The 18,406-nt window shown below is 47.5% G+C and overlaps 1 protein-coding gene across 1 annotated transcript in view; it reads right to left on the bottom strand.

The window, feature by feature from the left end:
- ORMDL2 (ORMDL sphingolipid biosynthesis regulator 2) overlaps positions 1-18,406 on the bottom strand; it is a 30,806-nt gene that overhangs the window by 1,098 nt on the left and 11,302 nt on the right. Inside the window, exons 2-3 of the mRNA XM_082245274.1 lie at positions 17,894-18,068; positions 8,468-8,619 (exon numbers count right to left, since the gene is read on the bottom strand). Coding sequence (XP_082101400.1) covers positions 8,468-8,619; positions 17,894-18,067 — 326 coding nt within the window. The 5' untranslated portion in view covers position 18,068. The remainder of the gene's footprint in view (positions 1-8,467; positions 8,620-17,893; positions 18,069-18,406) is intronic.

Below are 18,406 nucleotides of genomic sequence, written 5' to 3'. Positions count from 1 at the left end.
CCCCCCTCAATCGTCTCTTCTCCAGAGAGAATAAGTTCAGTGCTTGTAGCCTTTCCTCAGAGCTGATGTCCTCCATTCCCCTAATTATTTTTGTTGCCCTTCTCTGGACTCTTTCCAGTTCCAGCACATCCTTCCTGCGGACCGGTGCCCAGAACTGGACAGCATACTCCAGATGTGGCCGGACCAGAGTCTTGTAGAGTGGGAGAATAATCTCTTTACTTCTGGAGTGAATCCCCTTTTTAGGCATCCCAGTATTCTGTTGGCTTTGCTTGCAGCGGCTTGGCATTGCATGCCACTGCCAAGCCTGTTGTCTACCAGTACCCCCAGGTCCTTTTCTATCCTAGACTCACCCAGAGGTTCCCCCCCTAATGAGTAGCTTGCTTCACAACTGAATTCTGGGTAATAAGATTTGTTCTTAGGAGAATAGACACTTAAGCTGCTTATATACTAAGTTTAGCCATAGGCAAAGTGCTTGATTCCCCCATCAACACAGTCAGTGGGTACATTCAGTCTGCCCATACATGGTTTGAATCTTGCAATTCAAACAATCTGTGGCCAGCTTAACAGATTTTTGTTCAGCCTGTGGCTCGAGTACAGATTCCTCCATCCACACAAAGGGCATGGTGGATGAATCGCCCTGTTAGACTCTATTGCATTCCAAGAGCCAATGCTAGCAGTATACCTGAACAGTGCCTGCAGAGGACTGAAACTTTTTTTTTTTTTTTTTTTTATTCAGGCACCATTAAACGGTCAGTTTTTGCCAATAAAGTGGATTTTAAGGTTGGAACTAATTAAGGTAAAACTGCTCCCTCCCCTTCTAACACCTTTTTTAAAGAGGTTGTATACGCAAGAAAAAAAAAAAACCCTGCAGGACAAAGGCATAATGAGCTAGTATGCATCGCATACTAGCTCATTATGAAATACTTACCTTAGAACGAAGCCCCGACACGGTCGTCTGGAAAAAATATATTAGTAAAATTAGTGAACTAATATAATAAACTAATTTACTAATATATTTTTCCTATTTCCCATTGGATGACTCTCACCGAATACTGCTTTTATCTTTATGTTTTACATTTTAATTTAATCTTCCATTGCCCCATCTGTGAGTCACCCATCTGACACCTTTGCATTGCTGTAATACTTCTACCGCTTTCACCTGCACCGATCGGTTGTGATTGAACACGCCCCTTTCGAGGGGTATATAGACTGCTCTGCCCCATTGTCTGGACACTTGAGAAAGGAGTGCGCATGTCCAAGACCGGACATCCGCGCATGCTCTGAAACGCATCGTGAAGCCCAGACTGCCCACACCACCTTGTGACGTCAGACGCTACCGCTGACCATCGGCTGCCGCACAAGTCTCCATCGCTGCATAGCATATCCGGAAGGCTAGAGCGGGTCTCCTTCAGTTCCCGGACATCAAGCTTACGCCTAGACACTTGGATGCAATCACCAGCAGCTGCCCTCGGAGCGTTCTGCACTTACCTGCTTACCCATATGTAAGTTACTACATTGTTTTGTAATAAAATCTGCTTTTACCAGTACTCAAGAGGCACTTCCCTCTTCTCTTTATCTACTGCTCAGAGTCGACTTCACTCTTTTGGATAGCAGCCCTGAGTGCCTTGTGACCCATCCATCCATCCCTGGATCAACCCTGTGTCTGCTTATCCCTTATTGGATTCCAGGTAATTTTATCTCCCCTTTCATCCTCAGAGACTTGCACACAGACTTATAATCCCCACTTTGTGCCAGCATTACAGCCTATTAGCAACACGCTGATTATTGTCCTGGTTATCCACCTAGGACATACTATTCCACCCTGTATTGCTACTGTTATTTCCCTGCATTATCTATGAGCGCCATACTATCACTATATTTTTTTTTTTGCTGGGATCTCTGGTCCTGGCAATTTTTTTTTTAATGCAATTTTTCCTTTTTATTATTTTGTTCTTGTGTAATCTACAATCAAGTGTCAGACGGGCGACAAACTGGATAATCTAGAACAGGGATCCTCAAACTATGGCCTTTCAGCTGTTGAGGAACTAGACATCCCATGAGGCATTGTAAAACTCTGACATTCACAGACATGACAAGGCATGATGGGAATTGTAGTTCCTGAACAACTGGAGGGCCATAGTTTGAAGAACCCTGATGTAGATCCTTAGGGTTCGACGAGCGAACGCGTGCAGACCGCAGCTCCACGCTAGGTCGGCCGTGACAAAGCCCCACTGGACGGGGGCTGGCCTGGGGATTACATGTTTCACGAGGACGCACATGAACTGGCTTCGGCCTGAGTCGCAGCGTTTCCTCCTGGCCACATTACGAGGAAGCAGTGGCACCTCCCTGGGACGGTGGCACCCCCCGGGTTACGCTCCCCCATCCCCTCTAAAATTTTGGTGGTCACTGTGGGTCTTTCCCGAGTCGGGTGCCTCCAGTGGGGGGGCGGCCCCAGTGCCTTTAGACGAAAGCCCCCACTCTTCCTTTGGGCATTTGCCAGGCTGAGATATGTGCGGCTGGACCTCCACAAAAATTTAGGCCGTGGCTTGCAGCCTGCTGGGCCCTGTGGTCATCTTGGCGCCTCCCTTGGAAGGGGTGGCACTTCATTTTCTAATGACAGCCTTGCTGCCATTATTGTGTGGGGCACCTGCCCCTTTTAGAGCTGAGGGACCATCAGGGTACCCTGCCTGTGCGTCCACATCGCGGTGGCCATCGGTGCTTACCCGCTGCCTATTCTACTTAGAGCCGAGAGGGTAGTACACTCTGCAGCTAAGGGGAGGCTCAGGCTGAGCACTGTCACTGTGGACCGCCCTGCCCCCCCTATCCTCTCCACCCCGCCTATAGCGTCAGAGAGACGAGCCATGTCAGGAGGGAAACTAAAAGGAGAAAGTCAGCTGATAGCTGACAACTAATAGAGTGCAGGGGGGAGAGCTTTCCGCTCTTTGAGGAAACCCCAGAGGGAACATGAAGGAAGGAATAAACTGACAGTGAGCAAGCAATTATCAGTGCCCCTGATCCTATCCTCCCCACCACCACCACTTACTGATCGGGATGAGATCAGTGGTGATTGGGGGGGAGGGGAATAGGGATGAGATCAGTGGCACTGATATCATCCCTTTACCTCTCCCCCATCAGCAATGATCTCCCCCCCACACCGATCTCCCCCCCATTCCTCCCCCCCCCCCACACACTGATCTCCCCCCCCACACCAATCTGGTCCCCATCTCCCCCTCCACACACCAATCTGGTCCCCATCCCCCCCCCACACACACACACACACACACACACACACCACACACACACCGATCTCGTCCCTATCCCCCCCCCCCCCCACACACACCGATCTCGTCCCTATCCCCCTCCCACACACACACACCGATCTCGTTCCTATCCCCCCCCCCCCCCACACCGATCCCGTCCCTATCCCCCCCACACACACACACACCGATCTCGTCCCTATCCCCCCCCCCACACACAACGATCTCGTCCCTATCCCCCCCCCCCCCACACACACACACAACGATCTCGTCCCTATCCCACACACACACACACACACACACACACACACACCGATCTCGTCCCTATCCCCCCCACACACACTGATCTCGTCCCTAACTCCCACCCCCCCACCACTGATCTCATCCCTATCACCCACCCCCCCACCACCACCGATGTCATCCCGATCCCAACAACACCACTGCCACTGATGTCACTCCTATTCCACCACCAACCACCGCCACTGTCGTCCCTCGCCCACCACCAATGTAGTCCCTCGCCCACCACCACTGTCGTCCCTCGCCCACCACCGCCACCACTACTGGGTCTTCGTCCATGCACCCCGAGTGCTTTGCTCTGCTCCTCTAGCTGCGCATAAAAAGGTGCTTGTGGATACACTGTTTGTACGAGACACAAAAAAGAAAAAAAAAAAAAAGGGGGGGGGTGGGGAGTTGCGGCTGATGCGTCGGAGGCGCAGGTCTCTTGGCACCAGCAAGCCCTCCAAAGTGGCGAGGGTGTTCCCTTTTCCGCTTACTTTGACAACATTGTCACGAAACAGTGGGGTTGTCCAAAATGGGAGTGGTTTCTAGGCGCTTTTTGTTTGCGGTGTCCTTATGAGGATTAACTGTGTCAAAAGGTGGACATTCCCACCTGTAGTGGAATCGTCGGTTTCCAGGTTAAATAAAGCTACCTTAATTCTGATTGAAGAGTCCCTGGCTTTAAAATATCCAGGTGATAGGAGGGGCGGAGGCTCTGGCCCGCCATATGTTCACTGTGGCTGGTTAGGCACTTAGGCCGGTATTTACTATTGCCCTGGGAGCACAAGCTCTGACCAAGTGGGCTAAACTTTAACGCCGGAACCTGGAGGGGGATATAGCTTCCCCGTCTTTGTGGAGCTGGCAGATTAGTTGCTCCAGGGGCTACAGTTTATCTGTGATGCCTCTTGGATGCGGCCCCTTTGATTTCTAGGCTGTCTGTATCAACAGTGGTCCTTCGGTGTATTATCTGGCTGAAATACTGGTCTGCAGACCAAACTTCTAAGAAGGCCTCATCTGACCCCAACCCCCCCCCCCGTACGGGATTGCCGTTTGGAGCTTCCTTGGATGACATCTTTAAGGGTCTCACATGAGGAAGGGGGGGGAGAAAGAGCACTCTCCTGCAGGATACCAAGGGCAAGGAGCCCCATCATAGACATGGGCTATTCTCCTCGGGTCGGAAGAGGTTTTTTCGTCCCTCAGGGTCTCAAGACAAGGGATCAAAAGTCAGGGCCTCCACCAGAGGTTCCAAGAGGATCTGGTCTGGCAAGCCACCTCTTCCAGACATGCAGACAAGGCTGCCTCTGCATGAAGGGGTGCCCTCACCGTATCTGGGGTGGGGGACGTCTTCGCTTGTTTCCAGATCCCTGGACCTCCCTGGTATATTATATTATGTTATATTATTCGGTCAGGCTCTGTTTAGTCTTATCCTCCGGAAAGGTTCTTCCCTTCCAACCCGCACTTGTCCTCAGATCAATTACAGGTCTCCATTGGGAAGTGCAAGACTTGTTCCTTCAAGGGGTGATTGTTTCAATTTCGGAACGGTTTCAGGTGTTTCTTACTAAAACCTCTTTACAGTTCCCAGGAAGGAACGCAAGGTACGTCCAATTCTGGACCTCAAGGCACTAAACTGCTGGTGCGAGTGCAGAAGTCCCGCTTTGAGTCCATTCACACAGTAGTGGCATCCCCACATCAGGGGGATTTCTTCTAGCTTCTATCGACAGCAAGGACACCTACCTGCACATTCTAATATGTGCAGATAATGCTCCTCGCCCACCCTTCCTCCGTCTTGCCATGGACGAGGAACATCATCAGTGTGTGGCGTTGACCTTTGGTCTCGCCTCCGCTCCTCAGATGTTCACAAAAAAGTGTTGGCCCCGGTGCTGGCATCGTTTGAGTCAGCGGGGGGGGGGGGGGGGGTTGGGGGGAAATCACGGTATTGGGGTACCTGGACGATCTTCTTCTGCAAGACTACTCTGATGGACAATTGGAGATTGCTCTGTGAACTCTGAGGTAGCTCGGTATGTAAATCACCAAGTGCCATCAGTAGTGTCCTGGTGGCTCGGTAAGTAGCTGGCATCCTAAGATGGGCTGACTGATTCGTTCCAGCCCTCTCAAATTTCTGCCACGTCTCCCAATTCCATCCAGACTGACCTCGCCGGTCTTGGTACTGCTGGTCACAGACACTCCTTGCGGGGGGCTTCCTCTCAGGGAGGATCGGCGGTTCCAAGGACCGATATTCCATCCTGCTTTACAGTCGCTTGCTGTTGAACACCAGAGGCTGAAGGATGGAGGTTTGTCTGAGTCTGATCCCTACGCTGTTGAAAGCTAGGAAATCTACTTCTAGGAAGATCTATCATCGTACATGGAAGACGTACATTGCGTGGTGTGAGTCTCTTGAGGTGCATCCTCACTCCTTCTCGGTGGATTGGATCCTAACCTTCCTTTAAATGGGGGTTGAACAGAAATTGGCCTGGAGTACCATCAAGGGCCAGGTATCAGGTTTGGTAGTCTTTTTCCAACGACCTTTGGCCTCACTCCCTGGTACGTACTTTTCTTCAGGGTGTCCGACATTTGGTTCCTTCAGTGCGGGCTCCGCTGCCACCCTGGGATCTTAATATGGTGATTTCAGCTCTACAGAAGCCTCCCTTTGAAAATATTTGGGAGGTTTCCCTACTTGCGCTGCCCCGAAGGTGGCCTTCTCTGGTGACTATCACCTCCATACATCTCTAGGAGATCACCTGATTATAGAGACAGGAATATCAACCATAGAGTTAAGAGCCGGTCTGCTGGATATTTTAGAAGGCGTTGAAGCTGGTTTATAACGTTACCAGCCACTCCATCTGGTGAGTCCGTTTTGGGCGATCGGTGGAAGGATTGCACAGATTTGCCTTTTGAAGATTTTACACATTGCTACATGTACTTTTTGCACTTTACTTTTCACATGGGACTTTATGACAGATGGGACAGTTGTTGCAGTCTCTGATTTTTGGATCACTTTATCACATATTTGATTTTGGATTCACAGTATACATTTAACATGCACTATATAAATTTGTAGTTTATGATTGTATTTGTTATATATGAAACATTTTGCTTTGTGGTACTTCTTGATCACACTTATATGAGAGTGATTGCTTCTAATAATTATTTACAATAATTGCACTCTCACTTTAGGATAGAGTATAAAGAATAGGTTTCTCTGGGATAATTTAATAATTATCTCCACCTCATTAAATAGGGGAGTGTAGATCTGCGCTGACTTATTTTCTTATTACCCAAGTGGGTCTCCCCCTCCATTCCCAGGTGGTATGCGAGTCCAAGGGCTGTGGGTAGCATCTATTAATGCTAAAGAATTGAATGTGAAAAAATAATAGGCGTGTTCATATTGTGTACTGGCAAACCACAAATATTCTTCTCGCTTTATATACATTTGGCTTTTGTTGCATTTCCGTGGTAATTTAATACGCTCTATGTGAACAACTGCAAAATGCTCTACCTCCACAAACACAATCCATGCACAGCTGTCAGAGAGATGAAGCAGTTTATTTACATAACCTGATTGCCTTCTGTCTCACTTCTTCCCATATCCTGGATTCTTCTGGAGCCCTAGCCTCCTTTCATTTCTTAATTTAAATATTACTTTGCCTACCTATCCAATACAGCATGTGAAGTGCAGGACTGCAGCATGTTATACATTTAACATTATTCAGTTATATGTTATTACAATACCCAATAGTGGCAGGTAAAACAAACAGAAATCTTTCATTCACTTAGGAAACCTGATTTTTTTTTTTTAGTGGTTACTCACTGTGGAATGGTCAGCCAACTCTCAGGATCATCTAAATGCATGCACTGCTGTGCAAAGTTAACATTCTGGCCATCTCAATCCCTGCTCTGATGTGCCCAAAACATGCACACTTTTGCTGGTCAAAATCGCCCATATGATAAATGCTAATCTAGTTTTTCATGGTTTAATCCAGAGGTTTGCTAGAAACAATCTGGGTGTTTAAGGCGGGCCATTACAACAGGAAGATCAACTTAAAAAAAAAAAAAAAACATACTTTTAAAAAGGGACTCAACCACCCCCAAAAGCATTGCCAGAAACCAAGATTAATCTATCTTTGAACCCCCAACACATGGACTGCTACTAAAGACTCCCATACAAGAGACTCTGGCATACAAGAGGCTACTGGAGGCAATCTCTACTGCGTTTCAGGAGCGAGATCCAGGAAAGGGAAAGGACTGCTCTCAGGTAAGGAGGAACCAGAACCTTACCCACAGGCAGGCTAGTTCACCTGAGAGGCAGTCAACCACATTTCACACCTAGGTAGAGAACAAAAAACGGGACAATGGGGTTGATTTAGGCAAATATTCTGTGCACTGCAAGTGCTGTTGCTCAAGATCTTCGTAATGGAGGGAAAGCCCTGTGGACTTATATCGTCCAATCATGTGGAAGCAAAAAAAGTAGTTTTTTTATTTTCCTTGCATGGGTTTGGGTATTCTTTGCAAAGTGAAGTTTTACCTCATTTACTAAGCACTGGAGCAACTGCACTTGCAGTGCACAGCATAGTTGCCTTTAGTAAATCAATCCCAATTGCAAAGTGAAGCTTTACCTCATTTATTAAGCACTGGAGCAACTGCACTTGCAGTGCACAGCATAGTTGCCTTTAGTAAATCAATCCCAATTTGTCTTCCTAGAGAGAGTCAGAAAAATAACTAAAGATGAGGGGATGGGAGGGTCCTTTTAACTGTGTGATTGCGTTTCCTATAGAGGGCAAAGCCAATCATCTCATGTAGCTTTCCTGGACGACACTTTGGGAAGAATTGTTAGCAGCTATAGTCTGTCTATATGTCCTTTCTGACTTGCTAAAAATCTTTTCTTATTTCCTACTGACTGTACAGTGCATAAACCGCACAAAAAAAGAATTACTTACAAAACAATTGGGGTTATGGTGAGGAACTTGCGAGAGGATGTAAACTGGATTCCATAATCCATTTGCTCCCAGTGAGTTAGAAGTCGATCTTTACCCTGGTCAGGGGTTTCAAATGGAGTCCCCTTTACCGTGTGCAGAAAGAGGTACATGACCTGATAGAAAGATTTACAAGAAAAGACAATTACAACCATAACAAATGTGGACATGGGCAGGCATAACAAACAAAATACACGGATTATAGTTTTATTAACTGATAGTAGTGATGAACTGAAAATTATTGGCCAAAAATAGGGTTTCTCTTTTGTTTATTGACGGACACAGCTCCTGATCTTCTTAACCAGTGGGTTATACTGCCCCTTACAGGAGTAGGACACTATGTGGAAAAAAGTGCAGCGCTAATAAATACTAGCAATATAAACGTGTATATATATATATATATATATATATACACACACACACATATACATACACACACATACATATACACACATACATACCAAGAAAGGTAAATACAAATAAATTGCAAATTAAATAAAAGTGGACATCAAATCAACAGTCCCATATGCGAAGTGAAAAAAAAACAAAAAACACAAACAGTCGACAACGGTGATAATTGAAGTGCTCACTGGATCCCAACACCAACAAGCTATAGAGATATAATGTGCTCACCAGAATGATAGGACTCAAAATGCCATATAGCATACGAGTCAAATCAGCTTGTTGTACAATGGATGGATAATCCGAAGGGATGACCGAGGTCACTGATATGAACCGTCTGACAGCCTAACTTGTCATCTGTATACGCTCTTTACCACGAGATGTTTGCAAGTGCAATTTGGTGTATTTTTTATTAATAAAAATTTTAGCAGTGTTACACTATTTTGTGCTCCCTTGTTTTTTGGTTCCTTTCTGGCCATTTGACGGAGTGAGAGCCTCTCTGGTGCGACGGTTCATATCTGCTATCACCTCAACATCAGTGACCTCGGTCATCCCTTCGGATTATCCATCCATTGTACAACAAGCTGATTTGACTCATATGCTATATGGCATTTTGAGTCCTATCATAATGTGCTCACCAGAATATCTCTATATCTTGTTGGTGTTGGGATCCAGTGAGCACTTCAATTATCACCGTTGTGGTCTGTTTTTTTCACTTCACATATGGGACTGTTGATTTGATGTTCACTTTTATTTATTTTGCAATTTATTTGTATTTACCTTTCTTGGTATATATATATATATATATATATACACATACACACACACACACACACACACACGTTTATATTGCTAGTATTAGCGCTGCACTTTTTTCCACATTTTGTTATTCACAATTTTCTTGTCAGTTGTTTAGTGTAGCAGCTTTTTTTATGGTTAGCGCAATATTTTTGCTTTTCACTTTTAGGAGTAGGACACTAGGCAGAAAAAAAAGTCTGGCTACGCTTATGGGCAGCCCCAGGGAGTATACTCCCTCTCTCTGCCTAGCCAGGAGTAAGGACCTAGTTCCGTGCTGGGATCTCTGGTCCTGGCATTTTTTGTTTTTTTTATTAGATAGAAATTTTTCTCCTGTGAGATCTACAATGGACTGTCAGACTGGGTGACAGGCTGGATAATCTAGATCCAGTGGTCACCCCAGGGTGCGTCGCTGGCAACCAGATGATTGGCTGTGAGGGGGAGGGGGGTGGCTGTACCTGGTGGGGGCTCCTGCCAGGGCCCGTCTTCGAGGCCCAAGGATCCCTCCTCGGTGCCTCGTGGTGCCGCCATTTTGTTGTAGCCTTGTGCTGCAATGCACAGTGGCCATGTTTGTGTAGTCCGGCAGCCCTTTTGTGGTGGTTTGCCATAGAAAACAGCGGCGGCCATGTCTGTGGAGCCTTCTGGGCGGCATTTTCAGCAGTGGGAGCCCCTTATCACAGACTCCTGGATCTTTTAAATTTTCTGATCGCTGATCGTGCAGTGCAGATTCTTCTTGGTGGCTGCGGTGCCTGGTTTCTACAGAGTGGTGAGTGGGGGGATGTCCTCTCCTTCTCTGCTGAGGATCGATTGGTGCTCTGTAACTGGGTGGTGCTGCCAGAGCGGCGGGGGTTTTCCCGTAAAAGTGTTTTAACACCTTTTTGTGGGGTCCCCCGGTGACTCATGGAGTCTTTGGAGCACATCTCCCCACCTGATCCCCTCTCTGAGGCTACGGGCCCTCTGGGTCCCCACCATCCATTGATGCACTGACGGCGGTCCTTTGTGTCTCGAGTGGAGGTGGTTCTTGGGCGACGGGCTGACAAAAAGTGACCACGCACCTAGAATACTTTGATAATAAGGATGATTCCTCCAGGTCTGACCACGCACAAAATGGCAGTGGCGGATGCACTGATTGCATGTGTGCTTGAGACCCTGACGATGGAGGACACAGCTGCGATGGAGACGCAGGTTCCCTTTGGCACTCACAAGCCATCCAGAGCGGCAAAATGTGTTCCCTTTCCCCTCCTATTTTGGACAGACTTGTCACTAAAGAGTGGGGACGACCAAAGCGTCCCCTTGAGGTCCCTGAGCGATTTGCTAGGCAATACCCCTATGGGAGGAGCCCCTTCTTAAGAAGTGGACTTTTCCGATGGTGATGGACCCTCCGGTTTCCATATTAAATCAAGGCAACCATGATTCAGGTTGAAGAGTTACCGGCCTTTTAAAGGACCCAGCTGACAGGAAGGCGGAGGCTGAGGCCCCCCAATATGTTCACCCTGGCGGGAATCGGCACCGAGGCAGATATTCACTATTGCCCTGGTTTCGCAGACTCTAGCCGAATGGGCTAAGCTTTTGCGCTGTGACCTGGAAGGGGAGCAGCTCCCCCTGCCTTTGGTGAGCTAGTTTGGGCTGCAGTTTATCTGTAATGCCTCTTTTGATGCAATTCACCTAGTGGCTCGGCTCTCTCTTTCGGCAGTGGTCCCTCAGCGTGTCTTCTGGCTCAAATGCTGGTCTGCAGACCAGACTTCTGAAAAGGCCTTGACTGATCGTCCCTTTCAAGGAGATTTCCTGTTTGGTGCTACCCTGGATGACATTATTAAAGGTTTTACGAAGGAAGGGAGGGAGGGGGGGGGGGGGGGGGAGAGTAACTTTCTTCCGCAGGCTACTAAGGGCAAGGACTCTCGTCGTAGACGTGGGTCCTCCTTCTCAGGTCATACGTTTTTTTCGTCCCTCAGTCGACGGACAAGGGATCGAAGCCCTTCGGGAGCGAACTTGGTCTGGCAAGTCAAAAGCGGGCTTCTCCATACCCGCGGAGAAAGCCCCTTCAGCATGAAGGTGCACCCCCATAAGTATCTGGGGTGGAGAGATGTCTTCGCTGGTTCCCAGACCCGTGGACATCCCTGGTACAAGACAAGGGAGTCCACAAGCTCAAGTGGTCCAGCTACAAGATAGAGTTGCATTCTTACCCTCTGGAAATGTTCTTCCTTCTAACGTGTTACTATTTTAGGTCCGCTTACAGGCTTTTTTTGGGGCGGTGCAAGACCGTTTACTTCAAAGGGCGATTGTCCCAGTTCTGGCTTTGGAACATTTTTAGGGGTTTTACTCAAACTGGTTTACAGGCCCCAGGAAGGAAGGCAAGGTGCGTCCAATTCTGGACCTCAAGGTGCTGAACTGCTTTGCGAGGGTGCAGAAGTTCAGAATGGAGTCCATTCGCATGGTGGTGGCTTCCCTGCATCAGGGGGATTTTCTTGCCTCCATCGACATCAAGGGCCCTTAGCTTCACATTCCAATATGTGTTGGTCACCAGCGATTCCTCCCCTTTGCCGTGGGAGAGGAGCAATATCAGTTTGTGGCGTTACCCTTTGGTCTCGCCTCCACTCCTCGGGTCTTCTTGAAAGTGTTGGCCCCAGTGCTAGAATGGTTACGTCAGCGGGGGATCGCGGTCCTGGGCTACTTGGATGACCGTCTTCCGAGAGTCTCCTAATGCACTGGTGGAAAACCTGGAAATCAACATAAGGGCCCTAAAGGAGTTCGGCTGGATTCTGAATCTTCAGAGGCCTGGCCTTGGTTCCTTCCACGAAGCTAGACTATCTGGGTCTGACTCTGGGCTCGGCCTTAGCCAGAGTACTCCTTCCTCTGGACAAACTCCAGAAACTGTAGTCTGCAATTCGCCTCCTGCTGTCTAGTAGATCCCTCTGGACTTGCATGTGGGTGCTGGGCCTGATGGTGTCGACCTTCGAGCCAGTCCCGTTTGCACAGTTCCATACAAGGTCCCTGCAAAGGGAAGATTCTGATCAAATGGGACAAGAATCCAGTCTCTGGACAACCAAATCCAGCTGAGCCAGGGTACAAAAGGGTCTGGTGGCTGATCTGGTGGCTACCTTCACCGGCGCTCCGGCAGGGCAAATCTATCCTCCCCTTGTATTAGACAGTGGTCACCACGGATCGTCTCCAAGGATGTTCAGTGTGCATTTAATCAGACAATGCCACAGCCGTGGCTTATGTCAATCACCAAGGGGGCACAAGAAGTGTCTTGGTGGCTCGAGGTAGCCGGCATTCTCAGATGAGCAGAACATTTCGTTCCAGCCTTTTCCGCCATACATGTTGCCGGAGTGGAAAACTGGCAGGCAGATTACCTAAGTCGGCTGGCATTGGACCAGGGGGAATAGTCTTCATCCGTAGGGGTGTCATCAGTTGCGTCTCTGAAGGGGCACCCCAGAGGTTGATCTGTTGGCGTCTCGGCTCAACAGAAAGGTGCGGAGGTTTGTGGCACGGTCAGGGGATCCTCTGGCGGACACCACAGACGCACTGGTGGCCCTGTCGGGTCGGTTTCGTCTGATTTACGCCTTCCCTCCTCTCAAGCTTGTGCCAAGACTTCTATGCAGGATTGAGGCAGAAGTGATTCCGGTCATATTAGTGGCCCTGGACTGGCCTTACCGGGCCTGGTACGCTGTTCTGGTGCGGCTGGCCACTGACGTTCCTTGGAAGTTTCCTCTCAGGGAGGATCTGCCATCCCAAGGGCCAATCTTCCATCCTGTTTTACAGTCGTTGGCTTTGACGGCTTAGCTGTTGAAAGCCAGGTGCTGAAGGATAGGGGGTTTGTCTGAATCTGTGATTCCAATGCTGTTAAAAGCTAGGAAATCTACTTCTAAGAAGATCTACCGCCGTACGTGGAAGACATACATCGCAGGTGTGAGTCTCTTGGGGTTCATCCTCGCTCCTTCTCGGTGGCTCGGATCTTGACCTTCCTTCAAAACGGGGGGTGGGTGTGAACAGAAAATGGCCTCTTTTGGCCTTTTTTTATTGGTTTATACATTGCCAAGAAGGGACCCCAGCAGGAGGTGTAATTCACTACCAATACTAAAACAACATTCCTAAGTACCCAGTCCTGTCCAGAATTTATTTTATTAGTCAATATAGTTATCCCAAAAATTACAATAAAAACATGACGACATGTTCTAACTGTCCCCTTCTGGATCTAGAGATAAAAAAACTTGCAGGATGGCACAAAAAACAATCAGGGCTTACCCTAAATGTACTTGTACAGTGCTCAGCATAGATGAGTACAACCCTTTTGAAAAGTAAGATTTTAATCAATATCTCATTGAACATAATTTCCAAAATTCCACAATTTCCAAAATTGTATAGAACATTGGTTTATCTCATTACATGAAAGTAAGGTTAATAATATAAATTTAGATTATTAAATCTTCGGGTTTTACTCAAAATTAGTTGATGCAAAAATTAATACACCTCACAACAAAATCTACTACATCTAATATTTTGTGAGAACTCCAAGATTTGTAAGGACAGCACCAAGTTTTCTAGGCATGGAATGAACAAGTTGGTGACATATTGCAACATCTATCTTTCTCTTACGTCCTCCGACAGTCGCCGCCTCTTCATATTCGTCACAATGGGGTTATTGACCTTTTCTCCGTAGGAGTAGCTAGGCAACAGAATATGTTAATATCAAAGCTTTTAGCATACCCCACCCCTAGGGGGTGGTCCCCTCAGTCAATACCCTCCTGCTTCCTGCATTCCTACCTCAGTTTCATTTGTCTAGCTCAGGAGTTAGCAGGCTTCCCTGTGCTGGGATTTCAGTCTCAGCCTCTATTCTCTTTTTTGATTTTATTTCAAGTATTTTCTCTTCTTTACTTAGCTGTTATTTTTCAGCATTAGTTTAGTTCTTCGGATGAAGATGATCATGCGGAGCTGGGTCTCGGGCTGGCCTCCCTGGGTACCCGGGGTTCAGGGCCAGTGGCTTCCCAGCCTGCCATCGAGCGTTCAGCTCAGGTTTCCCTGGCATTTGTGAACGACCCATCCCTGTTCGCTGCAGGGATGCTGCGGTGAGGTGGCTACCTCACCGGACGCCATTTGCGGTTTCGCACCGCAGTTCCACTGCGTCCTGGCTGCGACTCTCCCTGTCCCTAGTACAGCGGTTTGATCGCTTGTGCGGGTTCCCCACGCCATCCGGAGTCTGCCCAGGGAACTTGGTCGGAGGAGGAGTCCTCCCTTCCGATCAACATTCTGGAATTGCGAGCAATAAATCTCTGCCTTCGGCGTTGGTCGGACAGGCTGCAGGGCCGTCCGGTTCGGGTGCAGACGGACAATGCCACAGCGGTGGCCTACATCAACCACCAAGGGGGCACCAGGAGTGCCCGAGCGGCTCGGGAAGTAGCCGACATTCTATCTTGGGCCGAGACGCACGTCCCGGCGATATCTGCTGTTCACATTCCGGGGCTGGAGAACTGGCAGGCGGATTACTACCGTACTTGGAAGGCCTATTTTGCTTGGTGTGAGTCCAGGGGGTATTCCCCTCGCTCATACTCGGTATCAAGGGTGTTGGCTTTTCTTCAAACGGGCGTGGACCAGCGTTTGGCGTTGGCCACGATTAAGGGTCAGATTTCTGCTCTGGCCGTGCTTTTTCAACGCCCTGTGGCGTCTAATTCTTTGGTTGGCACTTTTGTTCAAGGGGTGCGGCATCTGGTCCCTCCTAGGAGGGAGCCTTTGCCCCCATGGGACTTGAATCTTGTTCTGTCCGTGTTGCAACATGCTCCCTTTGAAAAAATCAGGGAGATCTCGTTGTCTATGTTGTCCAAGAAGGTCGCCTTTTTGGTGGCAATCACCTCGGCTCGTAGAATGTCGGAGCTGGCTGCTTTGTCCTGCAGATCTCCGTATTTGGTGGTTCACTTGGATAAGGTGGTCTTGCGACCTAACCCGTCTTTCCTTTCCTTTTCCTTGCGCAAAGCCTAAACATCCAAAGGAAGTGGCTTTGCATTCCTTGGATGTTGTTCGGGCGATCAGGGTTTACCTGTCATCGACTGAATCCTTTCGCAAGAGGGGCCTCGGAAGGGCATGGCGGCGTCGGCTTCTACCATCGCCAAATGGATCAGGCAGGTCATTGAACAGGCCTATGCTTTGAAGGGGAAAGTTCCCCCCATGCCTGTGAAGGCGCACTCTACAAGATCTCCGAGTACGTCTTGGGCCTGTCATCATCGGGCTTCTGTGGCCCAGGTGTGTAAGGCGGCGACTTGGTCGTTTGTTCACACCTTCTCCAAATTCTACAAAGTGGATGTTCAGGCATCGGCAGATGCTTCCTTTGGCCGCAAGGTTCTTTGTGCGGCTGTGCCTTAGGGTTCCTTGTCTTTTCTTGGACCCTTGGCTGTTGGGATGTTTTTATCCCTAGGTTATTTGTTTTCCTGGGTTGTTGCTCCTGTTGAGCAAGTTTTTTACATGTTGCCCAATTGGTTTCCTTCCTTTGGTAAGGTTCCTTTCTCTGATGTGGGTATTACGTTGCTTTAGGCGCGGCTGCTGTTTTCCCACCCCTCATGTCTACACTGCTTTGGGACGTCCCCATTGTGACGAATATGAAGAGGCGGCGACTGTCGGAGGACGTAAGAGAAAACTGAATTTTTGTAAAATCTTACCTGTAAAATTCCTTTTTCTGAGTCCTCCGACAGTCGCCGCCCCCGCCCCTCTTTTGGGGTTTGTTTATGTACTCTACTGCTATACTACTGAAACTGAGGTAGGAATGCAGGAAGCAGGAGGGTATTGACTGAGGGGACCACCCCCTAGGGGTGGGGTATGCTAAAAGCTTTGATATTAACATATTCTGTTGCCTAGCTACTCCTACGGAGCAAAGGTCAATAACCCCATTGTGACGAATATGAAGAGGCGGCGACTGTCGGGGGACTCAGAGAAAGGAATTTTACAGGTAAGATTTTACAAAAATTCAGTTTTTTCCATTCTTTAGGAATTACTTAATTTTAGAGCCTGGATGCTGGATGGAGAGTGATGCTCAACTTGTCTCTTCAGAATTCCCCATGATAGATGTGCGTTTTGAATCACTGTCATGTTGGAAAAGGGCACTGTGACTGCGGGCAGTGATGGTAGCATCTTCACTTTCAATATAGAGCAGTCCATCTGTGAATTCATGTTACTATCAATAAAATGCAGCTCTCATGTAGCCCCATAGGAGGACACTACCACCACCACCACCACGTTCCACTGTAGGCACCGTGGAATTTTTCTTTGTACTCCTCACCTTTGCGACACCATACAGTTTTGAAATCATCAGTTCCAAAAACATTTATCTTGGTTTCATCACTAGCCAGAGTCCCACTAGCCGTCATCTTTTTAAGCATGGATCCTGGCAAATTCTGGGCAAGCTTTTTTGTGCTTTGGGCTTTAGGAGAGGCTTCCTTTGTGGATGACACCCATGCATGCTATTCCTTTGCAGTGTACTCTGTATTGTGTTATGGGAAGTCATCATTCCAGTTTGGCTTTCTACTTCTTTAGTTAACTGCAGTGAACTTGCATGGTGATTTTCGTTAACTCTTCTCAGACAGAAGACGCTCCTGTCGAGGTGTTAACTTCCGTGGATGACCTGGACGTCTGTGTGAGATGGTTGCAGTTTCATCTTTGTTAAACGTTTGCTACATTATTCTGACTGATAAGTAAAGTTTTGCGGATCTTCTTGTAGCCTTCACCTTTCTTGTGTAAAGAAGTTATTTTCTTTCTCAGGCCTAGTGACATTTCTCTTCCATGTGGTGCCATTGCTGATAGCATGAAATGAGAAGCGGTTTTCTTTAAGTAATGCCCCTTTATAATCAACTGTCTGCTGGACACCGGTCCAGCCTCACCTGTAGTTGAATTCTTGTCATTTAGAATTTTGTTGTCTAAAATGTAGCTTTGCTCCTAAGAATTTCATTGGGGTGTATTCATTTTTTTTTGCAACATGGTCTTGAATTAATTTGTTTATTTGCACACACTTTGTGTGTGCAAATTAACAAATCTTGATTGCAATCAATGGCCTGCATTTGTGGGAGTATTTTATAGAATAGCGTCCCAAAGAAAAAGTTGACTCTGAAAGGAAACTAAAGATTTTCTAAAAAATCTGTTGGGGTGTACTTGTGTATGCTGAGCACTTTATATATTAAGAATAACAAAGTATGTTTATAAGCAATAACTTACAAAATTGTGAATGACATTAGTCAGGGTCCAGACAACAGGAACACTGAAGAAAGGAAAGCTCAGGAGGATTATGTGAAGAAAACCCACTAGAATAATGTAAGCCAGCCATATTCCTCGACTGTTCAACACCCGTGTGTTGGGGTTCACTTCACTATGAGCCACCCCAACATTCATTCTGAAAGACAAAAGGGTTATTTTAACTTGCTATATTTCCTTACAAGCACACATAAAAGCAGAAATCTGGCCAATATATAGGCATAAGAGTTAGAAAATGCATATATAAATGTCCACAAAATGTTATTGACTGCACTCTGGAGTCAAATGGAACAGTTTGATACAGTATAATGAATACCGTTGCTGCTTACTGTTCCCAAGGGGAAAGGTTTTTCCAATGTGAAAAATGTTCATTATGAATTTATGGTTTGCTTTTCTGTTCCATGCCATCCTGATATAGATTTTGAATTGTTCTGGCTCTTTCATTTGACAACATATGTTCTCAGGCACCATTTCCCT

The sequence above is a fragment of the Pelophylax lessonae genome (assembly GCF_965119305.1).
Source record: "Pelophylax lessonae genome assembly, chromosome: 2".
Taxonomy (NCBI): Eukaryota; Metazoa; Chordata; class Amphibia; order Anura; family Ranidae; genus Pelophylax; species Pelophylax lessonae.
This window is presented reverse-complemented; position numbering and strand designations above follow the sequence as displayed.